At 36.2% G+C, this 21,585-nt stretch overlaps 1 protein-coding gene across 1 annotated transcript in view; it reads left to right on the top strand.

The window, feature by feature from the left end:
- LOC133529080 (calcium/calmodulin-dependent protein kinase kinase 2) overlaps positions 1–21,585 on the top strand; it is a 305,137-nt gene that overhangs the window by 61,085 nt on the left and 222,467 nt on the right. The window contains exon 2 of the mRNA XM_061866700.1: positions 5,822–5,886. Within this exon, the coding sequence (XP_061722684.1) occupies positions 5,822–5,886 (65 nt within the window). The remainder of the gene's footprint in view (positions 1–5,821; positions 5,887–21,585) is intronic.

Raw genomic sequence — 21,585 nt, 5'->3', positions numbered from 1 at the left:
AGAAAATAAACAATTGATTAAATGTAGAGGCAGACAACAGACGGTCTTATCACTAAAGGGCGATCTCTTCCAGACAACCTTTGGGTAGTGGAAATAGAGAAGTTAATCGAAAAAGTAGGTGTTGCTAAAACGTTATGAAGGCTACATTCACACACACAATTATAGTGAATAAACATACACATATAAGGAATACAAATAGACATACATATAAATAAATATAAAATTAACCAAAACGTAGGTAAATATGACAGCAGCATGTCAGCCACAGAGTAAAAATAACTATGTACTATATAAACGCTAACGGAGAGACAAATAATGTTCTTTGAGTGATTTTTTAAACACAGCAAGAGATTGAGCGCGTCTAATGCCGACGGGTAAAGTGTTCCAGAGTCGGACAGCTTGAAAAGTAAATGAAGTGTTGTAAAATTTTGTAGAAGAAGATGGGATGGAGAGAAGCAGGCTGCGCGACAGCCTTACAGAATTGAGATAGTTAAAACGCTCCTTGAGATAGCGGGGATTAATTTGTGAAATTAGAATGAGTTTACCTTTGATAGCGTTCCGGGAAAGTATTGTTTCGCTCTCGTATTACAGGTCTGGTGTATCATAGAAATGATGCGATTGTTTTTATTCCCTAATGAAAATGAGAGAAAATGAGGAAAACTACGGAGCTATACTCTGTATCTACAGGGTGACCTTAGCCATTGGACAAACCCTGAAATCCCACGTAGGGTTGTTTCTGAGGAATGCTCTGACGTTAATATTTTTTTTTGTAGAACAAAAGATAAAAAAAAAATACTAACAAAAGTTATTTGCAATAATCGACAACAAAAAGAAACACACTGTGTTAATCTTTGGCAGTGTTTTTGACAATTTGTTCGAAATATTTGATAATGATGACATTTTTCAAAAGTCAGAAGTACGGAAGGTGGAGGTAAGGAAATAAATCTCCATGTACCAAAAAGTGTCATCATAAAACCTTAAATAGGTGGCGCTACAATACCTAGAATACTTGAACAAAAAAATCAAATCATAGACAGCGCACTTCACTCCGTCCATAGCGCCTAGGTTCTTAGCAGCTACTCTAGCGCTACTCAGGAGAGATTTGGAACTATTATTTATAGCTGACAGCTGGACACTTTTGCAACAGTTTACCATAAGAGATGACACTCCTCTTAATTCCACACTCCATAGTCAAAAGCTTATTAATGTCATAAATAAAAAAGATAATAAAAAAGGTCGAAGAAGGTTCCGTACTATTCTTTGAGGATATTACCTTAGGAGCTACTACTTACACATACAGGCTGCTCCAAAGTAAAAAATCTTAATTTGTTAATTTCATCGAAACCGCTACACCGGTTGTTATGATACTTTGTACACTGGTTCTAAATACCCTAATGCATATGTACATTTCGGCTTTGTCTAATGGAGGGACACACTGTATTTAAATGAAAGTAAACAAACAATTTGTAAATTTTCGGGTAGTTATAACATTTATTGGTTAACTAACCAAATACAAAACCGCCTGGATTCGCACCGAACGACCTGAGTTTAACCTACATTATTTGATCATGTAATGTTTTCATCTACCCTCAACTATCTTATAGAGCCATTTGAGGGTATATTTTGTTTACATTTTTTTAAATACCTAAAGATACATAGTTCATTTGTTTTGAATAATTCACGGTTAGTTTCAATAGACTTCAATCGACCGGGATATAAAACTTGATTACCTTTTATATTTGAGCCCCGAGCCGTGGATATTTTGACGCAATTACATGCATCTTGTTCACGGGTAACTGAAGACAGCGGGTGGGTGTCCAATTTGTGTACACCGCGCTTGGTCTACCCTCATTCGTGCGCGTTGGCTGCGTTCGCTTTCAACGTTACCACTGGTCGTGTCCACACTTGTTGTTGTTGTTGTTGTTGTGTTGTGTCTTTGTTGTTGTTGTTGGGAGCTCAAAAACAATATAAAAGGTAATCACGGTTTGTATCCCGGTTGATTTAAGTCTAGTTCATTTGTGTAAGTGGGCCAAACACATTTTAGAAAAAGGTCACTTTTGTGGAAAATACATTAAAAAGACTCTAGGCCTGCTTCGAATTTTGAGACACGTTAAAAAAATGAAATACGATAACGATAAGTTCTGGTTGAGATAAGTTCTCATTTAGATATCGTTTGTATGTCTTATAATTGACAGAAGCAGCTCGATTCGGGCAACCAATGTCACATTGACGTTAGAAATATCGTAGATACATCTTATTGGGATCACCGCGGAATCGATATAAACGTTAATTTTGACATGTCGTTTAGTTATCGATCTTTCTAAAATCTTAAACGTGTCTTAATCATTCTTCGAATCGGGCCGTTTGTGTGGATACCGGTACACGAGCTAGTTACTTTATTTCCCGGTGACTAATCACACGACCAAAAAGGCTCCAGAAATAGAACTCTGTTCATACTCATGTAACGGAAGGTAGTTCCTGGCGCTTTGTGTTTAAGTCGACCTTTTGCAGTTTACACTTCTAGTACGGACATGGACTTAAATTGATGATCCATCTAAGAGTCAAGCTAATTTAGTCATTTATACCAGGGGTCTCCAAACCCCGGCCCGCGGGCCAAATCCGGTCTGCGGACACCTTATACGACAGCCCACGTTACGGGCTGCGGGAGGTTGCCAAATGTATCCCAGACTCCAGGGGTTCAGCATTCATTGAGAGTGAAACTGTTCTTGACAGCAACTAACCCCCCATCCCCCCTCTCAGGCGCAAAAACCCATAGTAGTAGATTTATACTAACGGTATGAAAATCTAGAGCAAAGGAAACCCTAAATGGCTCAGCAATTAAAGTCCGTTACTGCACAAGGAAGTACTTTTATGGAAAATTTGATTTTTAGGATACAAATATACTCGTTTTAATTAGCAACGTATCAGTATTGCGATACAACGAGCAAATGCCGCCAGCATCCTTGGTACAATGCCTCAAGGGCCTATTTTAGACATAAGCTAGTTATAGTAATCATCTATATATTGTTATTGTAAATAAAGTATCATTTTTATTACTAAACTTACACGAGAATCAGACGTAGACATTAAATCTGGTTACTGATGTTTATATTTAAAAATCTTGATATATTTCGCTCCATGAAGAGGAGCTTTATCAAGAGCCATTCGCGTCAACAGGCTGATACAAAGGTATTTGAATGTGTTAAGAATTAAGGCCTGATACTATGGAGTGTGGAATTAAGAGGAGTGACATCTCTTATGGTAGAACTGTTGCAAAAGTGTCCAGCTGTTAGCTATAAATAATAGTTCCAAATCTCTCCAGAGTAGCGCTAGAGTAGCTAAGAACCTAAGCGCTATTGACGGAGTGAAGTGCGCTGTCTATGATTTGATTTTTTTATTCAAGTATTCAAGGTATTGTTGCGCCATTTATTTAGGGTTTTTTGATGACACTTTTTGGTACATGGAGATTTATTACCTTCCGTACCTGATACGAACTTTAAGATACGTCAAATATTATGTCTATGTCAATGTCAAAAGTGACGTTTATGTTAATTATTTTAAAATATCACTAAATTAGGTTAAGTATAAGCTACTAATACAATATGGGAAAATTTCCAAAACGAAAATGATTATTTTATTTTATTTAAATTTAATTTAAAATTATGTCTTCAAATCAGTCCAGTGGGACTATTTCGCCAGTATCAAGATATTAGGAGCTTTAAATACGACTAAAATTGTACGTTTAGTACAATACAGTGTACGGTGAATTCATCAGCTCTTGTAAAGCGATAGCTGGACTTTACAAGTGGCACATGGTGGTTAAATGCGTTTCAAGATTAATTCGCCACACACTGCACACTACTACATTTGTTTACTGTATAATAAGCTATCGATATTACACTTTAAGCAATATTCATTAGCAACAAAGGAATTAATCACGAGACTAACGATCAAAATGGCGCTCGGTGATTGAAAAAACGTCACTTTTGACACTGACATATCCGATACATATCGTATCTAGATCTAATTTGACCGAATCGGGCCGTTAATCTTAATCAAAAAATGTGAGTAACCTCTCGAGTTCCAGGGACTCGATGCGAACCGGTAAATATGTAGATTCAAAATGAGAATGGAACTTTAAACCAGGGATCGGAAACCGGTATTTTATGTATGGGAACGAAAACGGTATTTTTTCGTTCTTTGTTAATTACTTCATTTCTAATTAGGCAATCTAATAATACGATGTCGTTATCTGAAAACACAACTGAGTCCTTTTGGAGTATAAAATAAACCAAAATATAAAATATTTCGAAGTTTTTGCAAAAAACCGGTTCCGATCCCTGCTTTAACCATTTTTTTTTTTTGGTGACTGTTTTAAATTTTTAAATGTACCTTAGTAACAGCAGTAGTAACAGCGTTTTTCCTCACTTTCTCGTATAAACATTTTATGGTTACCGGTACCCGTGACCTAGTTACTTTCAGCAGAGTAATCGTACGACCAAAAAGGTTCCAGAAATAGAACTTTATTAATACTCGTGTAACGGTAGTTCCCGGCGCTTTTACGTTCACGGCGAGACCTTTTGGAGTTTTCGTTTTAGGGAAGTAATTTTTAGAGAGTCTGATCTTTTAGTTTGAAGAGTGATGAATGCCTATTAAGGGCCTCTTTCACAAAGTCTTAAATTAACCGTCAAATAAAACTACCTTAAGTTGTAAAGGTCCTGGCAGAATATCAGTGCCTCTCCCATAGGGTGAAGCGTAATACTGAGCCAGAACCCTTTTGTTTTGCTGCGACGGACACAACATTTCCTACTATATGTATGGAACAGTATTATTTAAATGTTTTTTTTTCTTTCTACTTCTATTTTTCTCTCGTATAATTTTGTATTATCTGTTTTTTTGTCATTTTATTAATTGTATTTCCTGTGTGTATTGTGGCAAACAAATAAACGGATTATCTATCTATTTATCTATCTAAAGGTCATTAATTATCGACCAGTTTAAGCTTATTTGCACATAGTTTAAACGTCATTGTTGGTTTTTTGTCAGATAAGTGGCAAATAGCTTATTCAGGTTTTTTGTTCTTTGGAACAGTTTCGCGACCATTTTTTTTTCCCTTTTCCTAATTAGAACAAGGTACCAAATATGCCCTGAAACGGATCCCCATTATTTTTGTCACATCTTGTATAAGACCTTTTCAATTCTATTGATAGCTATTAAGCAAATATGTTTAATAGCTATCAATAGAATTGAAAATTATAACTGCCATATAGGGCTGCGCATGCGTTAAGGGGTTAAATAGATAATAATAAAAAGAAAAAAAAATTAATCTGTTTATTTCATATCAAAAAAAACATGCATTTTTCTAACTTAACTACTAATCTTAAATTAAAAAGATTTTTTGAGTTAAGGAGTCTAGGCGTGTAGAATTAATTATACAGTACACTAATATAAGTAACATATAGACTACCTGGCTTACTTCCTGGCTTCGTCTGCCACCAAACCACCTTGCGGTTTGGCAGAAGTATATTGTAAATGTCTATAAGGCATGAAATGTTAATAAACGTTTATTTATTTTTATTTATTTTATTTTTATATCGTCGCCTAGTACCCATAGTCCAAGCTTTGCTTAGTATGGGGCTAGTTCGATCTGTGTAAGATTGTCCCCAAAATCATGCTCGATCGTATTATACTTAGAAAGAAATAAATGATTTCTATTCAAGTGTATTTTGTTCTAGTCTATTCTATTATAATCGGTGTATGCCCGATAACTCCGTACCCCGTTAGAACCTTAAGCACGTTCTCATTGTATGCTTGTCGTCAGGTGGGCGTGTTGCCGGCTGCCAAGATGCGCCGCGCGAGGGCGCCGCGCCTCGGCGATATACCCAGGTAATGTACATACTTTGTTGCTACGTGTATACTCTCAGTTGCAATGAAAATAGGTCACTGAGCGGTCTGATTTTACAATTCAGTGTACTGCCGATTTTTAATTTGGTTTAGATTTAATTTCGTTACATTTGGATAAAAAATTACCAGTTTGAAGAGCTCTCCATTTTAACCCGGATAATTTTTTTACGAAATTCAAATTAAGGACAAAAACAGTAATTTTCCTTTGAGTTACGAAAATACCATGCGTTTTGGTAACTCACTGGAACATTTTTAGGATAAACGTTGAAATTGCTTGTATATTATGTACAGAATAGGGAAATTTGATGAAAAAAACGACAACAAAATAAAGATCAGCTCTCAAACCGCGTTCCCACTGAGTCCTAAAGACAGATAGTCGTGCGTTGTGGCCTGTATACTTAAATGGAGGTGTTCACACAGACGACACTATAACGATAATGGTCTTGTCGTGGTTTTTATATTTAATAAGAAATATAGTTCGCATTTATGACGGTACGACTGCCGGCGTTACGACATAGGGGGAACGCGGTCTAATACGACAATTCACAGTAAAGTTACCATGGGTAAGTTTGACTGGCCTTCACATTGGGCCTGTGTACACATTCATTAGTGTTTATTCATTCACATCAATTTGTGTAATAATGTCCTATAATATTTATTTATTTTATTAGTGTTTATTGTGATTTCATACATTTACCACTAAACGCAAGTAGCTTGTAGGGGCTTGTGCCCAAATCACGTGAGGTTCGATAGGGGGGGAGGTCACGAAAAAATCACGACATCACTATGGGGGAGAGGGCCCAGGGGTATAAGGAGACCTCACGTGTATTTTTTACATTGAATGAAACTAAGAAAAAATATCTACCACATGAGTAGATTTCGTTCGGTTTCGTTAAACATAAATAAATATAAATCTTCACTTCGCACTTAAAAATAGAGAGTCTATTTTACGAAATTTTGGAGCGCGCATAGTAAATATACATTACATTCATAACGTAAATAGAAAATTCAAAAAAATACACGTGAGGTTGTGTGGGAGACGGGGGGGGGGGGGGGGGGTAGCCAAGAACCTCACCAAATATCACCACGGGGAGGGAGGAGTCAAAAAGTATCCGAAAAACCTCGCGTGATTTGTGCACAAGCCCTAGCCAATGTGTGAACTCGCAATAAACACTACTCAATGTGTAAACAGGCCCCAATGTGAAGGCCAGTCATACTTATACCTATGCCACACTTACCCGTATTCATGTTGCGTTACTTTTTACTTGCATTTTATTACATCTCGCACATTAATAAGCTACACGCATGTCCAGTTTCAAGCTTTCTGCCTATACTATGAGTTGAAAAACCAATTTAAATGCAGTTCCCATCCCGTCAACACATCACACTAAACTATACAAATTACACAACCAATGCACACAGAACACAACTCAGCGCATTAAAGGCAGACACACACTGCAATATCAATACAAGGCACCGCAGCGTATTTGTCTTAAGCAACTCTGTTCATAGAAAGGAATCAGTATGCCTATTATAACGTGAGCTGTAGATTTAAAATATAGGTGGGTAATCGGAGATCAGGACTAAACTGGTATGTAGGACAATGATATTGTTCGAATAGCCAGTTAAATTAATTAGGATGTGTGCTTTATAGACAAGTTTGCTTACCGAGTAAAGAAGGTCGAATATTATCCTCGCCTCGGCATGAAAATTGCAAACGGACTACTTGACTCAATCGGTTCCCCAAGTAGATTGGAAAGTGAAATTACAAAATTTAGCCAAGACAAAACAAAATTGATAGTAACATGACAGTTTTTTACAGAAATGCTCATATAATAGAGAATAACGCGAAACTGCTGGTAAGAGCATCTCAATTTAAGCTTATATCGACTCGATAACCTCTTGATTTTATTTCCAGAAGTTGGAACACTCATGATAAATATCACTTATCTTGATCTTAATAATAAATAAATAATAATAAATATTATAGGACATTATTACACAAATTGACTAAGTCCCACAGTAAGCTCAATAAGGCTTGTGTTGTGGGTAGGTACTTAGACAACGATATATATAATATATAAATACTTAAATACATAGAAAACACCCATGACTCAGGAACAAATATTCATGCTCATCACACAAATAAATGCCCTTACCAGGATTTGAACCCGGGACCATCAGCTTCATAGGCAGGGTCACTACCCACTAGGCTAGACCGGTCGTCTTATTTCTTTGAAATTGAACAAAGCTTTCAGATTCTCAGAAATAAACTATTTCGAAGAAATATAGCCAATTATCAGTTCTGCTGCTGTATAGTTCGTGTCATCCAAGTTGACGCGCAGATTTCTCAAATCTAACCTTTAATAACGTGACAATACGTGTCAAATCACGCGTCTTCGTGAATGACACGATCTATAAGATGCATCAGAGCTGTACAAAATAATAATAAAAACTAGTCTGTTTTTCAAGAATATAACCTAGACTACATAATACGTCAAAATATTCGAAGTAGACACGTGTCAGATTTTTAAAAAGTCGGCAACGCGCATGTAACACCTCTGGAGTTGCAGGCGTCTATAGGCTACGGTGACTGCTTACCATCAGGCGGGCCGTAGGCTTGTTTGCCACCTTCATGGTATAAAAACAAAACGTGTACCTAGATACTGTGTGGAGGGTACAGGCAATACATAAATGTTCAAGCCACATAACCCTTTCAGCACGAAAAAAAACTTATATCTTTAAAATATATTTGCCTTTTATGATGCATTTAAGCCTTAAGAAAGAAAATAAATTACGAAAATAATCTCCCTCCCCTTAAAACCGTACCCAAAACCCCCCATGATTGTATCATTTTGTCAAGACCTCTACAAAGTTAATATATTTTTTGGCAGTTTTTTATCAAAAAAATCGCACATGATGATCTTGTTTATTGACTTGAACATTTTGCGCACTAGGGCTGTTACTTTGTCGACACACAACACTAACGATATTCGATTTTTCGACTGTCGATATTCGTTCTGGCTTACATAAACTAATGACTGGATTCCATGTGGATGAGATCCACACCCTCGTCCCGATTAAAATTGCAATTTTTTTATTTATTTCAATGGCTTCCCGCACTTTCCTGCTGTAGAAATGGCGATCCGTGGAAAGGATTTTAAGGTTATGCAGCTCGATCCAGACCAGAGATCGGCTAGAAGATGTTGATGTCAACTTTAGCCAGTCTTCTCCGAGACCACGGGGATAACGCCGTCCTCGAAACGTCGGAGGTAAATTTAAAACTTAATAAGCGATTAAGTCCCGTTTGTGTTAGTTATTACTGACTATATGTTTCAGTCACTCACATCAAAGAAACGACTCCATTGATTTCCACCTCATCCACAAACTCTACAGACTCATACTTGAGGAGTCTGGGGTCCCCTCGGCAAGCTCTTCCCAACTGGCACAAGCTTAAGCTTAAGCGTCTGACTAGATTTTAGAAACTTTTTTATGACATTTTGTTTACAATAACAATATACATAAATATACAGGGAATTACTAAGATAACTAGCTTAAATCTAAAATAGGCCATTGAGGGTTTGTACGAAGGATGCTGGCGGCATTTCCTCGTTGTATCGCAATACTGATACGTTGTGCGAACAAGCCGCCAGTTCTTCGGCCACCATGCACCAGTTACGTCAACCGACGCTTCGCGATTTCCGCAAAAAAACGTATGCGCGCTGGCACCCCATCGACCTAGAGTTTCAACGCCAACTTAGAAACTATATATGTTTGTGGGCAAATATCTTCCTATGTAGGTATATACTTACAACTATATTATCTATATACTTAGTGACTAGCCCTCATTTAACAAGCACCTACAGTTATTTAACTGTCAAAGTTACTTTACCTTACTATCCTGAGTTACTTGCAGAATACTGATTACTTGGTAGCCAATTCTGTTTTACCAATTTAGTATGATTTTCAACTCATTTTGATAAGAACTTTAATCGTGCCAACAAGCATCTCACACACACCAACAAGTCGACGTGGACTGTTCCATTCTACCATAGATCGATACCATCGATTGACTATCGATCTATTGGTGTAGGTAACACAGTAATTCAGTGGATAGTATTGTCGCCATGGATAACTATCCAGCCGACAGCATTACTTGCCGCATGAGTTTTTTTTTATGTTCATAAAACGCCCACTTTTAACGTTTTCTGCAGCAATGCAGCCGGCCCTAGAATAAGGCCTCAAGATTGCTAATTAAATTTATGGCAGCCGTATTGTAATAAAAAAAAAACACAACGACTTTTTTAAATCCATTTTCTGAACCTGCTGCACCTTAACGCTGACGCTCCCGATCAAGATCGCATTAAAATATGATCAAAACCACATCACATGGTTAAGTCAGAATCGGCCTCGTGGGAACTTGGGAAGTTATGAATTATTTACGTCCTGTTTACGGGAACAAAACTCATTAGCTGAGTGGAAAGTTCGCAATTCATGGTCAATCAGTCCGCGGTGTTTGATTTTGAGTCGTTAAAATTGGTGCTCGGTCGTAAAGCTATTGATATCTTTTGAGGCATAATATTATCAGTAATATTTATTTATTTAAACTTTATTGCACAAAAGAAAACGTATAGTACAAAAGGCGGACTTATATTATTAATAACATTATTGACATTAAGAAATTAATAAGTCCGCATCAATCCACAAGGTTTTCCCAAGAAATTCAGATATATTCCAATGGATTTGATGATTAATGTGAAGACAAGTCAAATTTCCCGAAAGTCAAACCTAATTTATTTATTTTTTATGGAGGATAGGCAGGTGTTTGACTACGATCTCACCTGATAGTAAGTGATGATGCGGTCTACGGTGGAGCACGCTTACCTATGATATACCTATTTACCCTAGCCTCGAAGAGACCCAGATTGTACTCATACGGAAACACAGACTCAGGCTGGGCATTCCACTCTTTAGCAGTTCGCATAAGGAATGTTGAAGCAAAATGCTTCGTGCGTGTGGATAAAGTTAGCCCCCAGACCGCACGTGTAGAAAGATTGACATGAAGCTTTGAATAATATTAACAAGTATAAGTACATAATTATACAACCCCAAAAAGTTCATTATGATAATTAGCTTTAACTAGCCCTTAACTTTGAATATTTCCGTAAAAGAGAGGTATGATTGCTGTAAACCATTCATATTTGATTGATTTCAAACCTATATCACTTCTATTAAACGTCCCGCTCTATAACCCGGTCGGTTGTATTTTAATGTAATGGTTTCCTCACGATGTTTTCTTTCACCGAAAAGCGACGGTAAATATCAAATGATATCAATATTATGTGTACAGTATTAATTTTATATGTAGTATATTTTATACGTGTAATATATGTGTTTAAATAAATAAATAAATAAATATTATAGCACATTATTACACAAATTGACTAAGTCCCACAGTAAGCTCAATAAGGCTTGTATTGAGGGTACATAGACAACAAAGAATAAATATTTATAAATACTTAAATACATAGAAAACACCCATGACTCAGGAACAAATATCCATGCTCATCACACGAATACATGTCCTTACCAGGATTTGAACCCGGGACCATCAGCTTCGTAGGCAGGGTCACTACCCACTAGGCCAAACCGGTCGTCAAACCGGTCGGTGTTTATAGGGACCGTGCGCGTTGGAGGATCTGCCATCTTGTGGCCTGAATCGGAACAATAAACATGTACATTCACACGTCACGTGTTTTCTTGTGCATAGTAGGTTCTGCCATCTTGTGGGCTACATCGGAACAATAAACATCACATTTACGCCTCGCGCCAAAAATCTGACGGCTCCTGTGCTGCCTCCTACAGTTCATGCACGCTCCCTATATGTATAGTTAGCTTTCTTTTTAATATATTAATTTGTTTTTGTCTCTGTTTGGTCCTATGGTTGACTGGGTAGAGAGTGCCTTTTGGCATTAAGTCCACCGTTAGTAGTATATTTGTGTACATTTTGTGCAATAAAGTTTAAATAAATAAATATAACAGGTAAAAATGATACAAATCTTTCTTTTCATGTAAATCTTTCTTTGTGTAATAATGTCCCATAGTATTTTTTTTTCATTAACAAATACAAATACGAATATGAATACGAATACGAACACGAACAGAAACACTCGTTATTTTCACACCTCAATACAGAAATAATACAAAAATGCAACACGAACGAATAAGAATATAGAACGAGTTTTATTTGTTCTACTTACACGTTATTTTAACCGTCATTACGTACCATTTCAATTTAAAAATAGCTTATGGAAAAAGTTAGCTTGTTATAAAAAAAACCGGTCAAGTGAACCGAGGGTTCCGTACAAACATTCCATTATATCAGTGCAACTATGAACAGGAAAGATTTATACCAGAGTGCGCAGCCAACGTGCCAATCGTTAACGCTCCGTAGCGAACGAAACGCAACTGTCGCTGTCGCGCTAATATGGAAGAGTGATAGAGGGAGATGACTACGCTACGCTACGGAATGTTAACGATTGGCATGTTGCCTAAGTACCCAGGGGGCCTAGCCAAGATGACAATTATGATGATGATGATGAGTCGCGTGACCATTCACAGCTGTCATCCTGACATATTTTTACTTTTCGTTTGGCATTTGTCTATGTACTATTATCATCGTGGCTAGGCCCTCAGAAGTATACAAAGTATAATTGTGTACAGAGCGCTATTTATAGGCAAATCGGCTAATTTACGAGACCTAATGTATATATGTTGGTTTTTTCATGGACAATACAAACAATACTTAATATCATAAATAGGAAAGTGTGTGAGTGTCTGTTTGTCTCTCTGTCTGTTACTTCTTCACGCTTCAACCGCTGAACCTATTTAGTTGAAATTTGGAATAGAGATAGTTTTAGTCCCAGGGAAGGATGGAAGGATATAGGATAGTTTTTATACCGGAAATAATCCCTTAAGAGGGTGAAAAGTGGGGTGGAAGTGAGGTATTTGAGATCATTGCGATGCATCGCCTGATAAATGATGTAAACGCATATGCTCGAATTGAATGATTGCCAACGATTTTATCTAGGCGCTTTAACGATTTGTATAATGAATCATTAAAAAGCAGATTGGATAAAAAATAAACTACCCATATTACTAATTCTATGCGGACGAAGTCACGGACAGAAGCTAGTTGTTTATCATGTGAACCGATTTAAATATTTTTTCTTTTATTTGAAACAAAGTAAGACACATTGAAAATGAATTATTTGATGTAATCTCAGATTTATTTTAAAATACTAAGAAACTGGTGTAATGACTGATCCTTTCTGCTTTTATTGAGATAATAATTTTAGCGATGTGACAGACAAACAAGGACACATAGACAGATTTGCACCATAAGCGTTCCTTTTTACCTGTTTGATACGGAACCCTAAAAATTCAATTATGTAAAAGGAAAATATGTCAATACGAAATTAAAGTCAGTTAAACCTTTTTCCAAAAATAGGAAGGCAAGGTTAGAGTTTGTCTTTACTTTTTGTTTCATTGGTTATGCAAAAGAGTGCATACTTTCAGGCGAAGCCTGGGGTTTAAAAACTTTTGCGTTTTATATTAATTTATAATAGCTATTTTCTAATCGGGTAAAGTCCGTTTTGGTTTTACGAAACAGATTATAAGTGTACTTACTTAGGCACAGCATCCTGACCATGGTTGCGGACAGGGTTGATGTATATAAATAACTGCAGCGTGATCCATGTGCGCAGCAATAAGTAGATAGGCGGATTTTCTTTCAGTTGGTTTTATTTAAGATGATCAGCTTTTTTATTTATTTAGAAATAATAATTGTATATAGTTAGCTAGGCAGTAAATAATTATGCATAATTATACTTACATTAGCCTTAAGAAAAAAATCTCACTAACACAAATTGATCCAAGTTGGTCGTAAATAAATGGATTTATTATTATTAGGTTTATTTTACATAAGTATTTGTGATTTAGCGTTGATGGGAAAATTTGTGAACACACTGAAAATTAATTCACATTCAATAGAGATATAAAAAAAAGTCATTTATTGTTGCAAGGAAAAAAATTGCCATATTACGCGAAACTGTGCGTAGGGGGCGCCACTACCACAATCCATCCATCACAATCTGATGGCCTACCGCGAAACAAGAAAATTAAAATTTCGTTATTTAACCTCTCTATCACTCTTGCATATTCGAGCGAAGAAGAGGCAAATCACTAAATTTCGATTTTCACGTTTCCCTTTGTAAACAAACCGCCTTGGTGCATCAATGTCATTGTGTCATCTGTGAAAATTTGACAAAAAACAGTAAGTATGTATAAGTTACTTTATGGTTTACGAAAGGTGCTAGTGCTGCACTCTGACGGCAGAACAGTAATACTCCCAATTAGAATGATGAAATTGGTGAACTCTGGAATGAACTATCACCTGCGGTATTTCCGGACCGATACGACCTTCAAACCTTAAAGAAAAGAGCGTACTGCCGTCTTAAATGCCGACAACGCACTTACAACCCCTCTGGTGTTGCGGGTGTCCATGGGCGGCGGTAATCGCTTACCATCAGGTGATCCGTCTGCTCCTTTGCCTCCTATATAAAAGAAACACACACACACATAAAAATACACATGAATACGATGAATAGGAAATTTGGCAAAGCAAAAACTATTGCATTGGAATTATTTGGATACTGTATAAATATATCTTTGTAGAACTTCCATACAATCATAGTCATACAATGTTTTAAGTTCTTAGTTTCCTGGTACCCAAAGGTTGTCTGGATGAGATCGCTTCTTAGCGATAAGACCGTCTGTTGTTACCTAGTTTTTAACTGCATTTAATTTTTTGTGTATTTTTAATTGTATGGTGCACGATAAAGATAATTCACTTAGGTACTTTTTTTTTCATTTTCATTGCCATTAAATTCATTCATTTATACGGGTAGAGTACCTAATTCGTATCAAATTTAAGGTTAAATTTAATTACCTAACAACTTTCTGAGCATGCAATACTAAACGTTATCAAGCCTCGAATATAATTACTTCCATAAAGTTTGAGGAGCTCACAAATGACTGAAAGAATCAGATAATACGCCACAAAGTATAACTAGCCGATAAGAGTTATTTAGTCGACTGTACCCCGGCCTTTGACGGTCGACATAAGGCCGCAGCCCATCACTTGTAAACACAGATCTACATGTACAAAATTGACTGTCAATATTCATTCCTTTGCTTAAATCTAAAATAGACCCTTGACCAACCAAGGATGCTGGCGGCATTTCCTTAATGTATCGCAATGCTGATTCGTTGTGCGAGGAATCCGCCAGCTTTTTGGTCACCAGTTAAGTCAACCAGACGCTTCGCGATTTCTGCAAAAAATTGTGCGCGCTGGGACCCTCTGGACTTAGAATTTCATCGCCAAATGGTAAGAATGGTACTCTTTATCTTATAAAACAACTAAAATTGCTGGAGCGTCACATCAGTGATCACAGCAGGTACAACCCAGCTTAAATGTCGTACAAGTTAAAGATAATGAAATTGTGCCTCGTGGACTCGTTTAAATGACTATATGCTTAAAACGCTAGAGTTTAAACTGTTGTAACTATTAAAAGCAATTTTTTTTAGGTTGCAGATCGAGCTTCTCCATATATCCAAGAGTACTTATATATTATTAAAGAGTTATTGTTTACGGATGAAAGAAGAGTGCACGCAGCGGAAATGAGAATGTTGAGATGGGTGTGTGGAGTGACGCGAAAGGATCGGATTAAGAATGACGCCGGTAGCGGAGAAGATAAGAAGTGGCAGGTTAGCGTGGTATGGGCATTTAATGAGGAGGGATGAATAACATATAGGCAAAAGAATGTTAGGAATGAATGTTGATGGACGGAGAGCGGATGGTAGACCCAAAAAAACGATGGATGGATTGTGTGAGAGAGGATATGAGAAAGAAAGGAGTGAGTGCTGAGGTGACGAAAGATAGAGGAGAATGGAAGAGAAGAACATGTTGTGCTGACCCCACATAACATGGGATAAAGGCAGGAGGAAAAAGGACGAAGAAGAGTTATAACGTTTTATTTGTTGTAACATGCTTTCTACTACTTGTACAATTAAATCTATTACACACTTATAAACAGTTCACATACAAAAAAAATTACACACATAAGAAAATCACCACCGAAAATATCTTCAGCTCATCCTATCTATTGGACGATCCCCTTACCAGCGAACTCTCCAGCTTTGAAGAACTTTATCTTAATGAAAGCAGCTTTTGTGCGCGAAATTGAACGTTCCTCCGCATTTCATGTCGAATGAAAATTTGTTCTCATGCCAATTCTGTTTTTGCGGGCTTTTTGTAAGTTGATTTAGAATTCGTTTTATAGGTGATTTGTTTGGATGATAAATACTTGACATAAATGACTTATGTTTTTTTTGTCACGAAAATAGGCAAAAGAGTCTACATAGATGTGGTTATAAAATTGACGATATGTTTAACGCATTCCATTACTTACTACTTTATCTTTTGCAAGTAGTTAAATATAAAGATCTTGACTGAAACATAGCACTTTCACATAATCTAAAAATATTTGTGTAGAACTATATATGTTCAAATGTGACTTATCCTTCAAGTGGCAGGCCGGTGGCTCGTGGAGATTTAAGTGGCTGATAGACGGGCGAGTAAGTTCGCGAACTTATGGCTCGATGACTTTTTTCGCTTGTAAAGTACGCGTACTTAGGCTGACACACGAGCGAAAAAGGTCGTTGAGCTGTAAGTTCGCGAACTTACTCGCACGTCTATCCGGGACTTAACACACTGAGTATCGGAAACCCGCTCGGCGGGAACGGCACGAAGCGGGAAAACGCTGGGATCAGCTACGAGCGTAGCGCTACGGAAACCTTGGTAGCGAATGTGTTAAGTAATTTATATTTAACATTTGAATAATTGAGATAAAATCAAAACTCCAACAACTAAAAAACGACGTATGCCACTGAAAGGGAATAATAACCTTGGTATAAATAATAAATAAATGTTATAGGGACATTTTTATACAAATTGATAAATCCCACCGGTAAGCTCAAGAAGGCTTGTGTTGTGGGTACTCAGACAACGATATATACAATGTAATATAATACAAATACTTAAATACATAGAAAACATCCATGACTCAGGAACAAACTACCTGAACTCATCACACAAAATATACCACCCAACTTTCCGGGACTTGAAGCCAGGATCATCGGTTGCATAGGCAGAATCACTACCCACTAGGCCAGACTGGTCGTTGTATAAATGGCATGTAATAAAATTATGGAACATAGTTGCAGTCCCGAATCATAGTGGTTTCACGGTCCTGATATTACTCTTTTCATATTTGAAAGACCACTGACCTGGAAACCGTTTCACCTTGCATTACCCGCACAATAAACCCGCAATCCGCCATAAAACAAATCGGTCGTAAAACGGTACGAGCGGTAAAAGTGCAACGCAAATATTTAGAGATATTTGAGATAGAAACTATTAAACAATACGAATACCAATTCACTACGGGCTATTTCAAAATTTATCGTCCTAGATCTAAATATAGTCTTATTTTCTCATGAACAAAATGTATGGGATAATATAATGTTAGTATGTACTTTTCATGTCTGAATACTTGCTATATTCACCCGACGGCCATTTGTCCGGTATAAGGTACTAAAGGTTGGTAAAAATAATACTAACTATTCTTAATATTTTCATGGTTGATTTTGATGTATGTTTTGGAGGATTTATAGTCAATATTGCCAGACCATTTCCGCTGACGGTAACTTTTACCGGACGCTTTAAAGCTGTCAAAAATATATTGTACTCGCTACTGTCGGCGGTGAGAGAGTGGGACGCCAGCCCGCTGCACGAGCGCTGGAGGGGCTACCACAAGCCTATCGTGACGGGCTCAGGGTGACCCGGGACGCAGGCCCTTATTTGAATTTTAATTTAATATAATATATTGTTATTTAAATTTTAGGATGCTATTTAATTTTATTTTAATTTGATTTAATTCTTTATGTAATGTAATAATGTATATGGAAATAATTTTCTGGATTAAATTTCATTCATTCATTCATTCTTTACTTATATTCTCAATCTTGATTTTTATACATAATTATATGATATACTCAGGGAACTATTACAATCAGCTATTGCAAAAAATCTTGCTCTATTAGTAAATTATTTATTTACATACAGTAATGTAACAGAAAGAAAGGCAAAGAAAGAGACCCATGAATGTTTAGGTCATAATTAACAACTTTTACTTTAGGGATAAACCATGAAATCGCGAAAAATTAATTTAAATAATTGTTAGTTAAAATTGTTGTTAAGTGTTAATTGTATTTTGTGGGTATTTAATTCTGTTTGTAATTTAGTGCATGTTGCATGCTAATTGATATTATCAATGAAACCTAATTTCGTATGACCTTGGGTACGACATAGTGAAACAAGCAAATGTATAACCATCATATGCAATATCATGTTGTATACACCTATGTTCGACGAATAAAGTATTTGTATTTGTATACATTTTGGTGATCTGATGTTGAAATTTCCTAAGTGAGAGTCAATTTTTTTGCTCGATTTCAAAAATTTTAAATTACTGAGTATGACCTTAACTTAGAGTATCCCATAAGGCCCAGCATATATATATATATATTATATATTTTTTTGGCATGAGAGGAACCTTTTGGACCTTGTATAGTAAATTAGGATGAATTTAGTTTGTTCGAGAAAGCCACGAGATAACAGAAATGCGTTTGGTTTTTATGAAAGGTTCTAATTAGATTGAAACAGAGTGTACATTGTAATAAAATAAAACATTTATTTCAGACCGATAAGATCCAGTAACAGTAAAATAACTCTTACTTACACCCTACGTTAGTACCAAATAATGCATATTGGGCCTTATTGGTAGTAGATTTATGCACAAATTCTAAAACGTTTCACTACTGTGGAGTGTGGATAGTATTTAACAGATTTTTCAACACACTTGCTCAAAACGACGTTTTTATTCCATCGATTTTTGGCTCATAATCCTAGATATATCTAGATATTAAACACGCGTGCTTTTTCAGTATATTATAACACTTGGGCTTTTTCATTATATTATCCGACTGAGTTAAGAAGGTAACTGAGTGCAAATAATATGCATGGAAATGGAGCCTTGTTAATTTAGTCGATTAATACATTTTTTTTCTAACCAACTATTAGGTTTCAAATGTTAGTTCAAAGAGGTTTTATCACACCAAACATAATTTATAGATTAAATTATCTCGTAAATTACATTATTGAATAAACATAACAATTTATCGATTTGATCTCAATCCGTCGAAAAAAAATACGAAAATATTAGCTTTTTTACATTTTTTTAATTGGCTGTTTGTCGAATTCGTGCGCGCCTTTGCCTTACGCGCGCATTGGAATTGTGCGTAAAAAAAATAACGCGCCAGCCATTTTCCGTATTTGTCATGAAACTCATGAAATTTGAATAGTTTTGCATGTTTTTAGTTTATATATTGACGAACATGTCATTTTCAAGCATTTTGAAAATGAAGAACACATAAAATTGATGCTGGCAGTAATACTAATAGAGGCAAGAGCCGAGAACGATAGCTTTCTACCATCAAAATTGGGTGAAAAATAATTGGCGGCATATGAAACTTTTATTCAATGGAAAATCAGTAAAAACGCCCAGTCTTTCTTGGAAAACGTGTTGGTAGCTTATTCCAATGAACTGGCGAATAAGTGCCTACAAGCCCAGCACGCTTTGGTGCAATTATTCGATGTTAAAACTGTAAGCCACCATTTTGAAAATTGTAGGTAACTTTACTGTTTTGACAAAAAAATCTGATTTATTAGTTTTGTTTTTTCCTCGCAAGTGTGTTGAAAAACGTCGTATGAAACGCGTGTGCATTGGTCATTACCCACATCGGCTCGCTTACAGCTCGCGCGCACAATATCGCCTCATGTGTAATGACCAACTTAGCACACTTGTATCATAATGTACTATTTAAAGCTTAAGGTAGTAAACGAGTAGACGAATCGCCTGATGGTAAGCTATTACTGTAGCCCATGGATACCCGCAACACTAGGAAGACGGGAGTACGCTCGTTTTTTGAAGGTTTGAAGGCGAGAATTTATTCTATAGTTTAGATATGCGAGGCAGAAAGTGTGACATGTAAGAACAAAAAAATATTTAGGTATGTTACTGACATAGAGTAATGTCAGTTGCAAACAAACATACGCCCCAAATTATAGTAAGCTATTACTACAACATATGGACGTCTGCAATTCCAAAGGACATGGGCGTTGTTGATAAACATACCACACTTTTTTGAAGAATATCGTAGTTCACAGAGATAAACTACCTATTTAACTATTTGTAGTTTATTCCACGATCGTATACAAATTTAAATTTGCACAATAAATTTTATACCAATAGTTTATTTCATAACTATTATTTCTAAAACCTAGGCAAGGTACTTAAATAGGTCATCAGTTCAGAGATCTAGTTTCTATCGCGACTAAAATAGAATGGTTCGAAACAAACTCTAAGAGAAACGGCAATTCTGAACTTTCCCTAGATGTTACTCGTAATAATGTTTCGGGAAAAATAACCTTGCTTCGTAAGAAGTATGGTTTCAAATAAAAATACATGAAATACGTAAGGAGTAGGTACTTAATAAATTTAATATACTTCAAGACAGTGGCAGGCAAATAAGACAAATGAAATGGTAATTCGTGGATGTTTTATTGAGTTTAGTACTTAGAGATAATGTTCGATCTTTTTGAAAGTATGTTAATGCTTAAGCGTAGGTATATTTAATTTAGTTAACGGTCTCATTCAATTAATGTAATAAAATTATAAGTAGGTAGTTTTTATTTGTCTTTAATAATTAAACTGATTATTAAAGACAAAGAATGAAAGCATTTAAATAATAACTAGGAGAGAAGGTCGTTAAATAGCTAATATATATAGTTAGTATATAACATAAGATAAAAATACGACGTCCACCTTACAGAAAACCGCAGCCAAATAACACTAGACCCTCATAGTGTTGTGTTCCTGTCGGTGAGTAAGGTTGCCAGAGCTCAACCAAGGTGCGCTCATGTAACTCCTCTGGAGTTGCAGGCGTTCATAGGCTATGGTAACCGCTTACTATCAGGTATGCTTATTTGCCACTGCAGGAGTATAAAAATAAAATGTAAGATATTTATTCGTGACGATCACAAAACATGTACGAACATGTACAGTCAGCATCAGAAGTAGCGGATGAAACAACGCGCCAAAAGTATCTGGTATTCCGGATAACTTTTCCAAATATAGATAAATTTCTAAAATTCTCGTACAAAAGTATATCTTTTACAGTCTCAGTTGTTCTATATTAAAGAAATCACTTTTTGTTAAGCTGTTACAGAATGGTAGTTACTTATGAAACGTTATTTCATCCGCTACTTTTGATGCTGACTGTACAGATAACAAAAGCAAAAAAAAGAATAAATCATTAAGTGTGCATCACGAAATGAACCGAACTCAACATAATGCTAGCTTTAAGCCAGCGCTGCTCTTCAGTAGGGTCCATTCGGTAATGCAACGGCAGATAACACATAAAGATACAAATTATTTA

The sequence above is a fragment of the Cydia pomonella genome, chromosome 20 (genome assembly GCF_033807575.1).
Source record: "Cydia pomonella isolate Wapato2018A chromosome 20, ilCydPomo1, whole genome shotgun sequence".
NCBI classification, from domain to species: domain Eukaryota; kingdom Metazoa; phylum Arthropoda; class Insecta; order Lepidoptera; family Tortricidae; genus Cydia; species Cydia pomonella.
The sequence above is the reverse complement of the archived record's forward strand: the minus strand, read 5'-3'. Positions and strand labels throughout refer to the sequence as shown.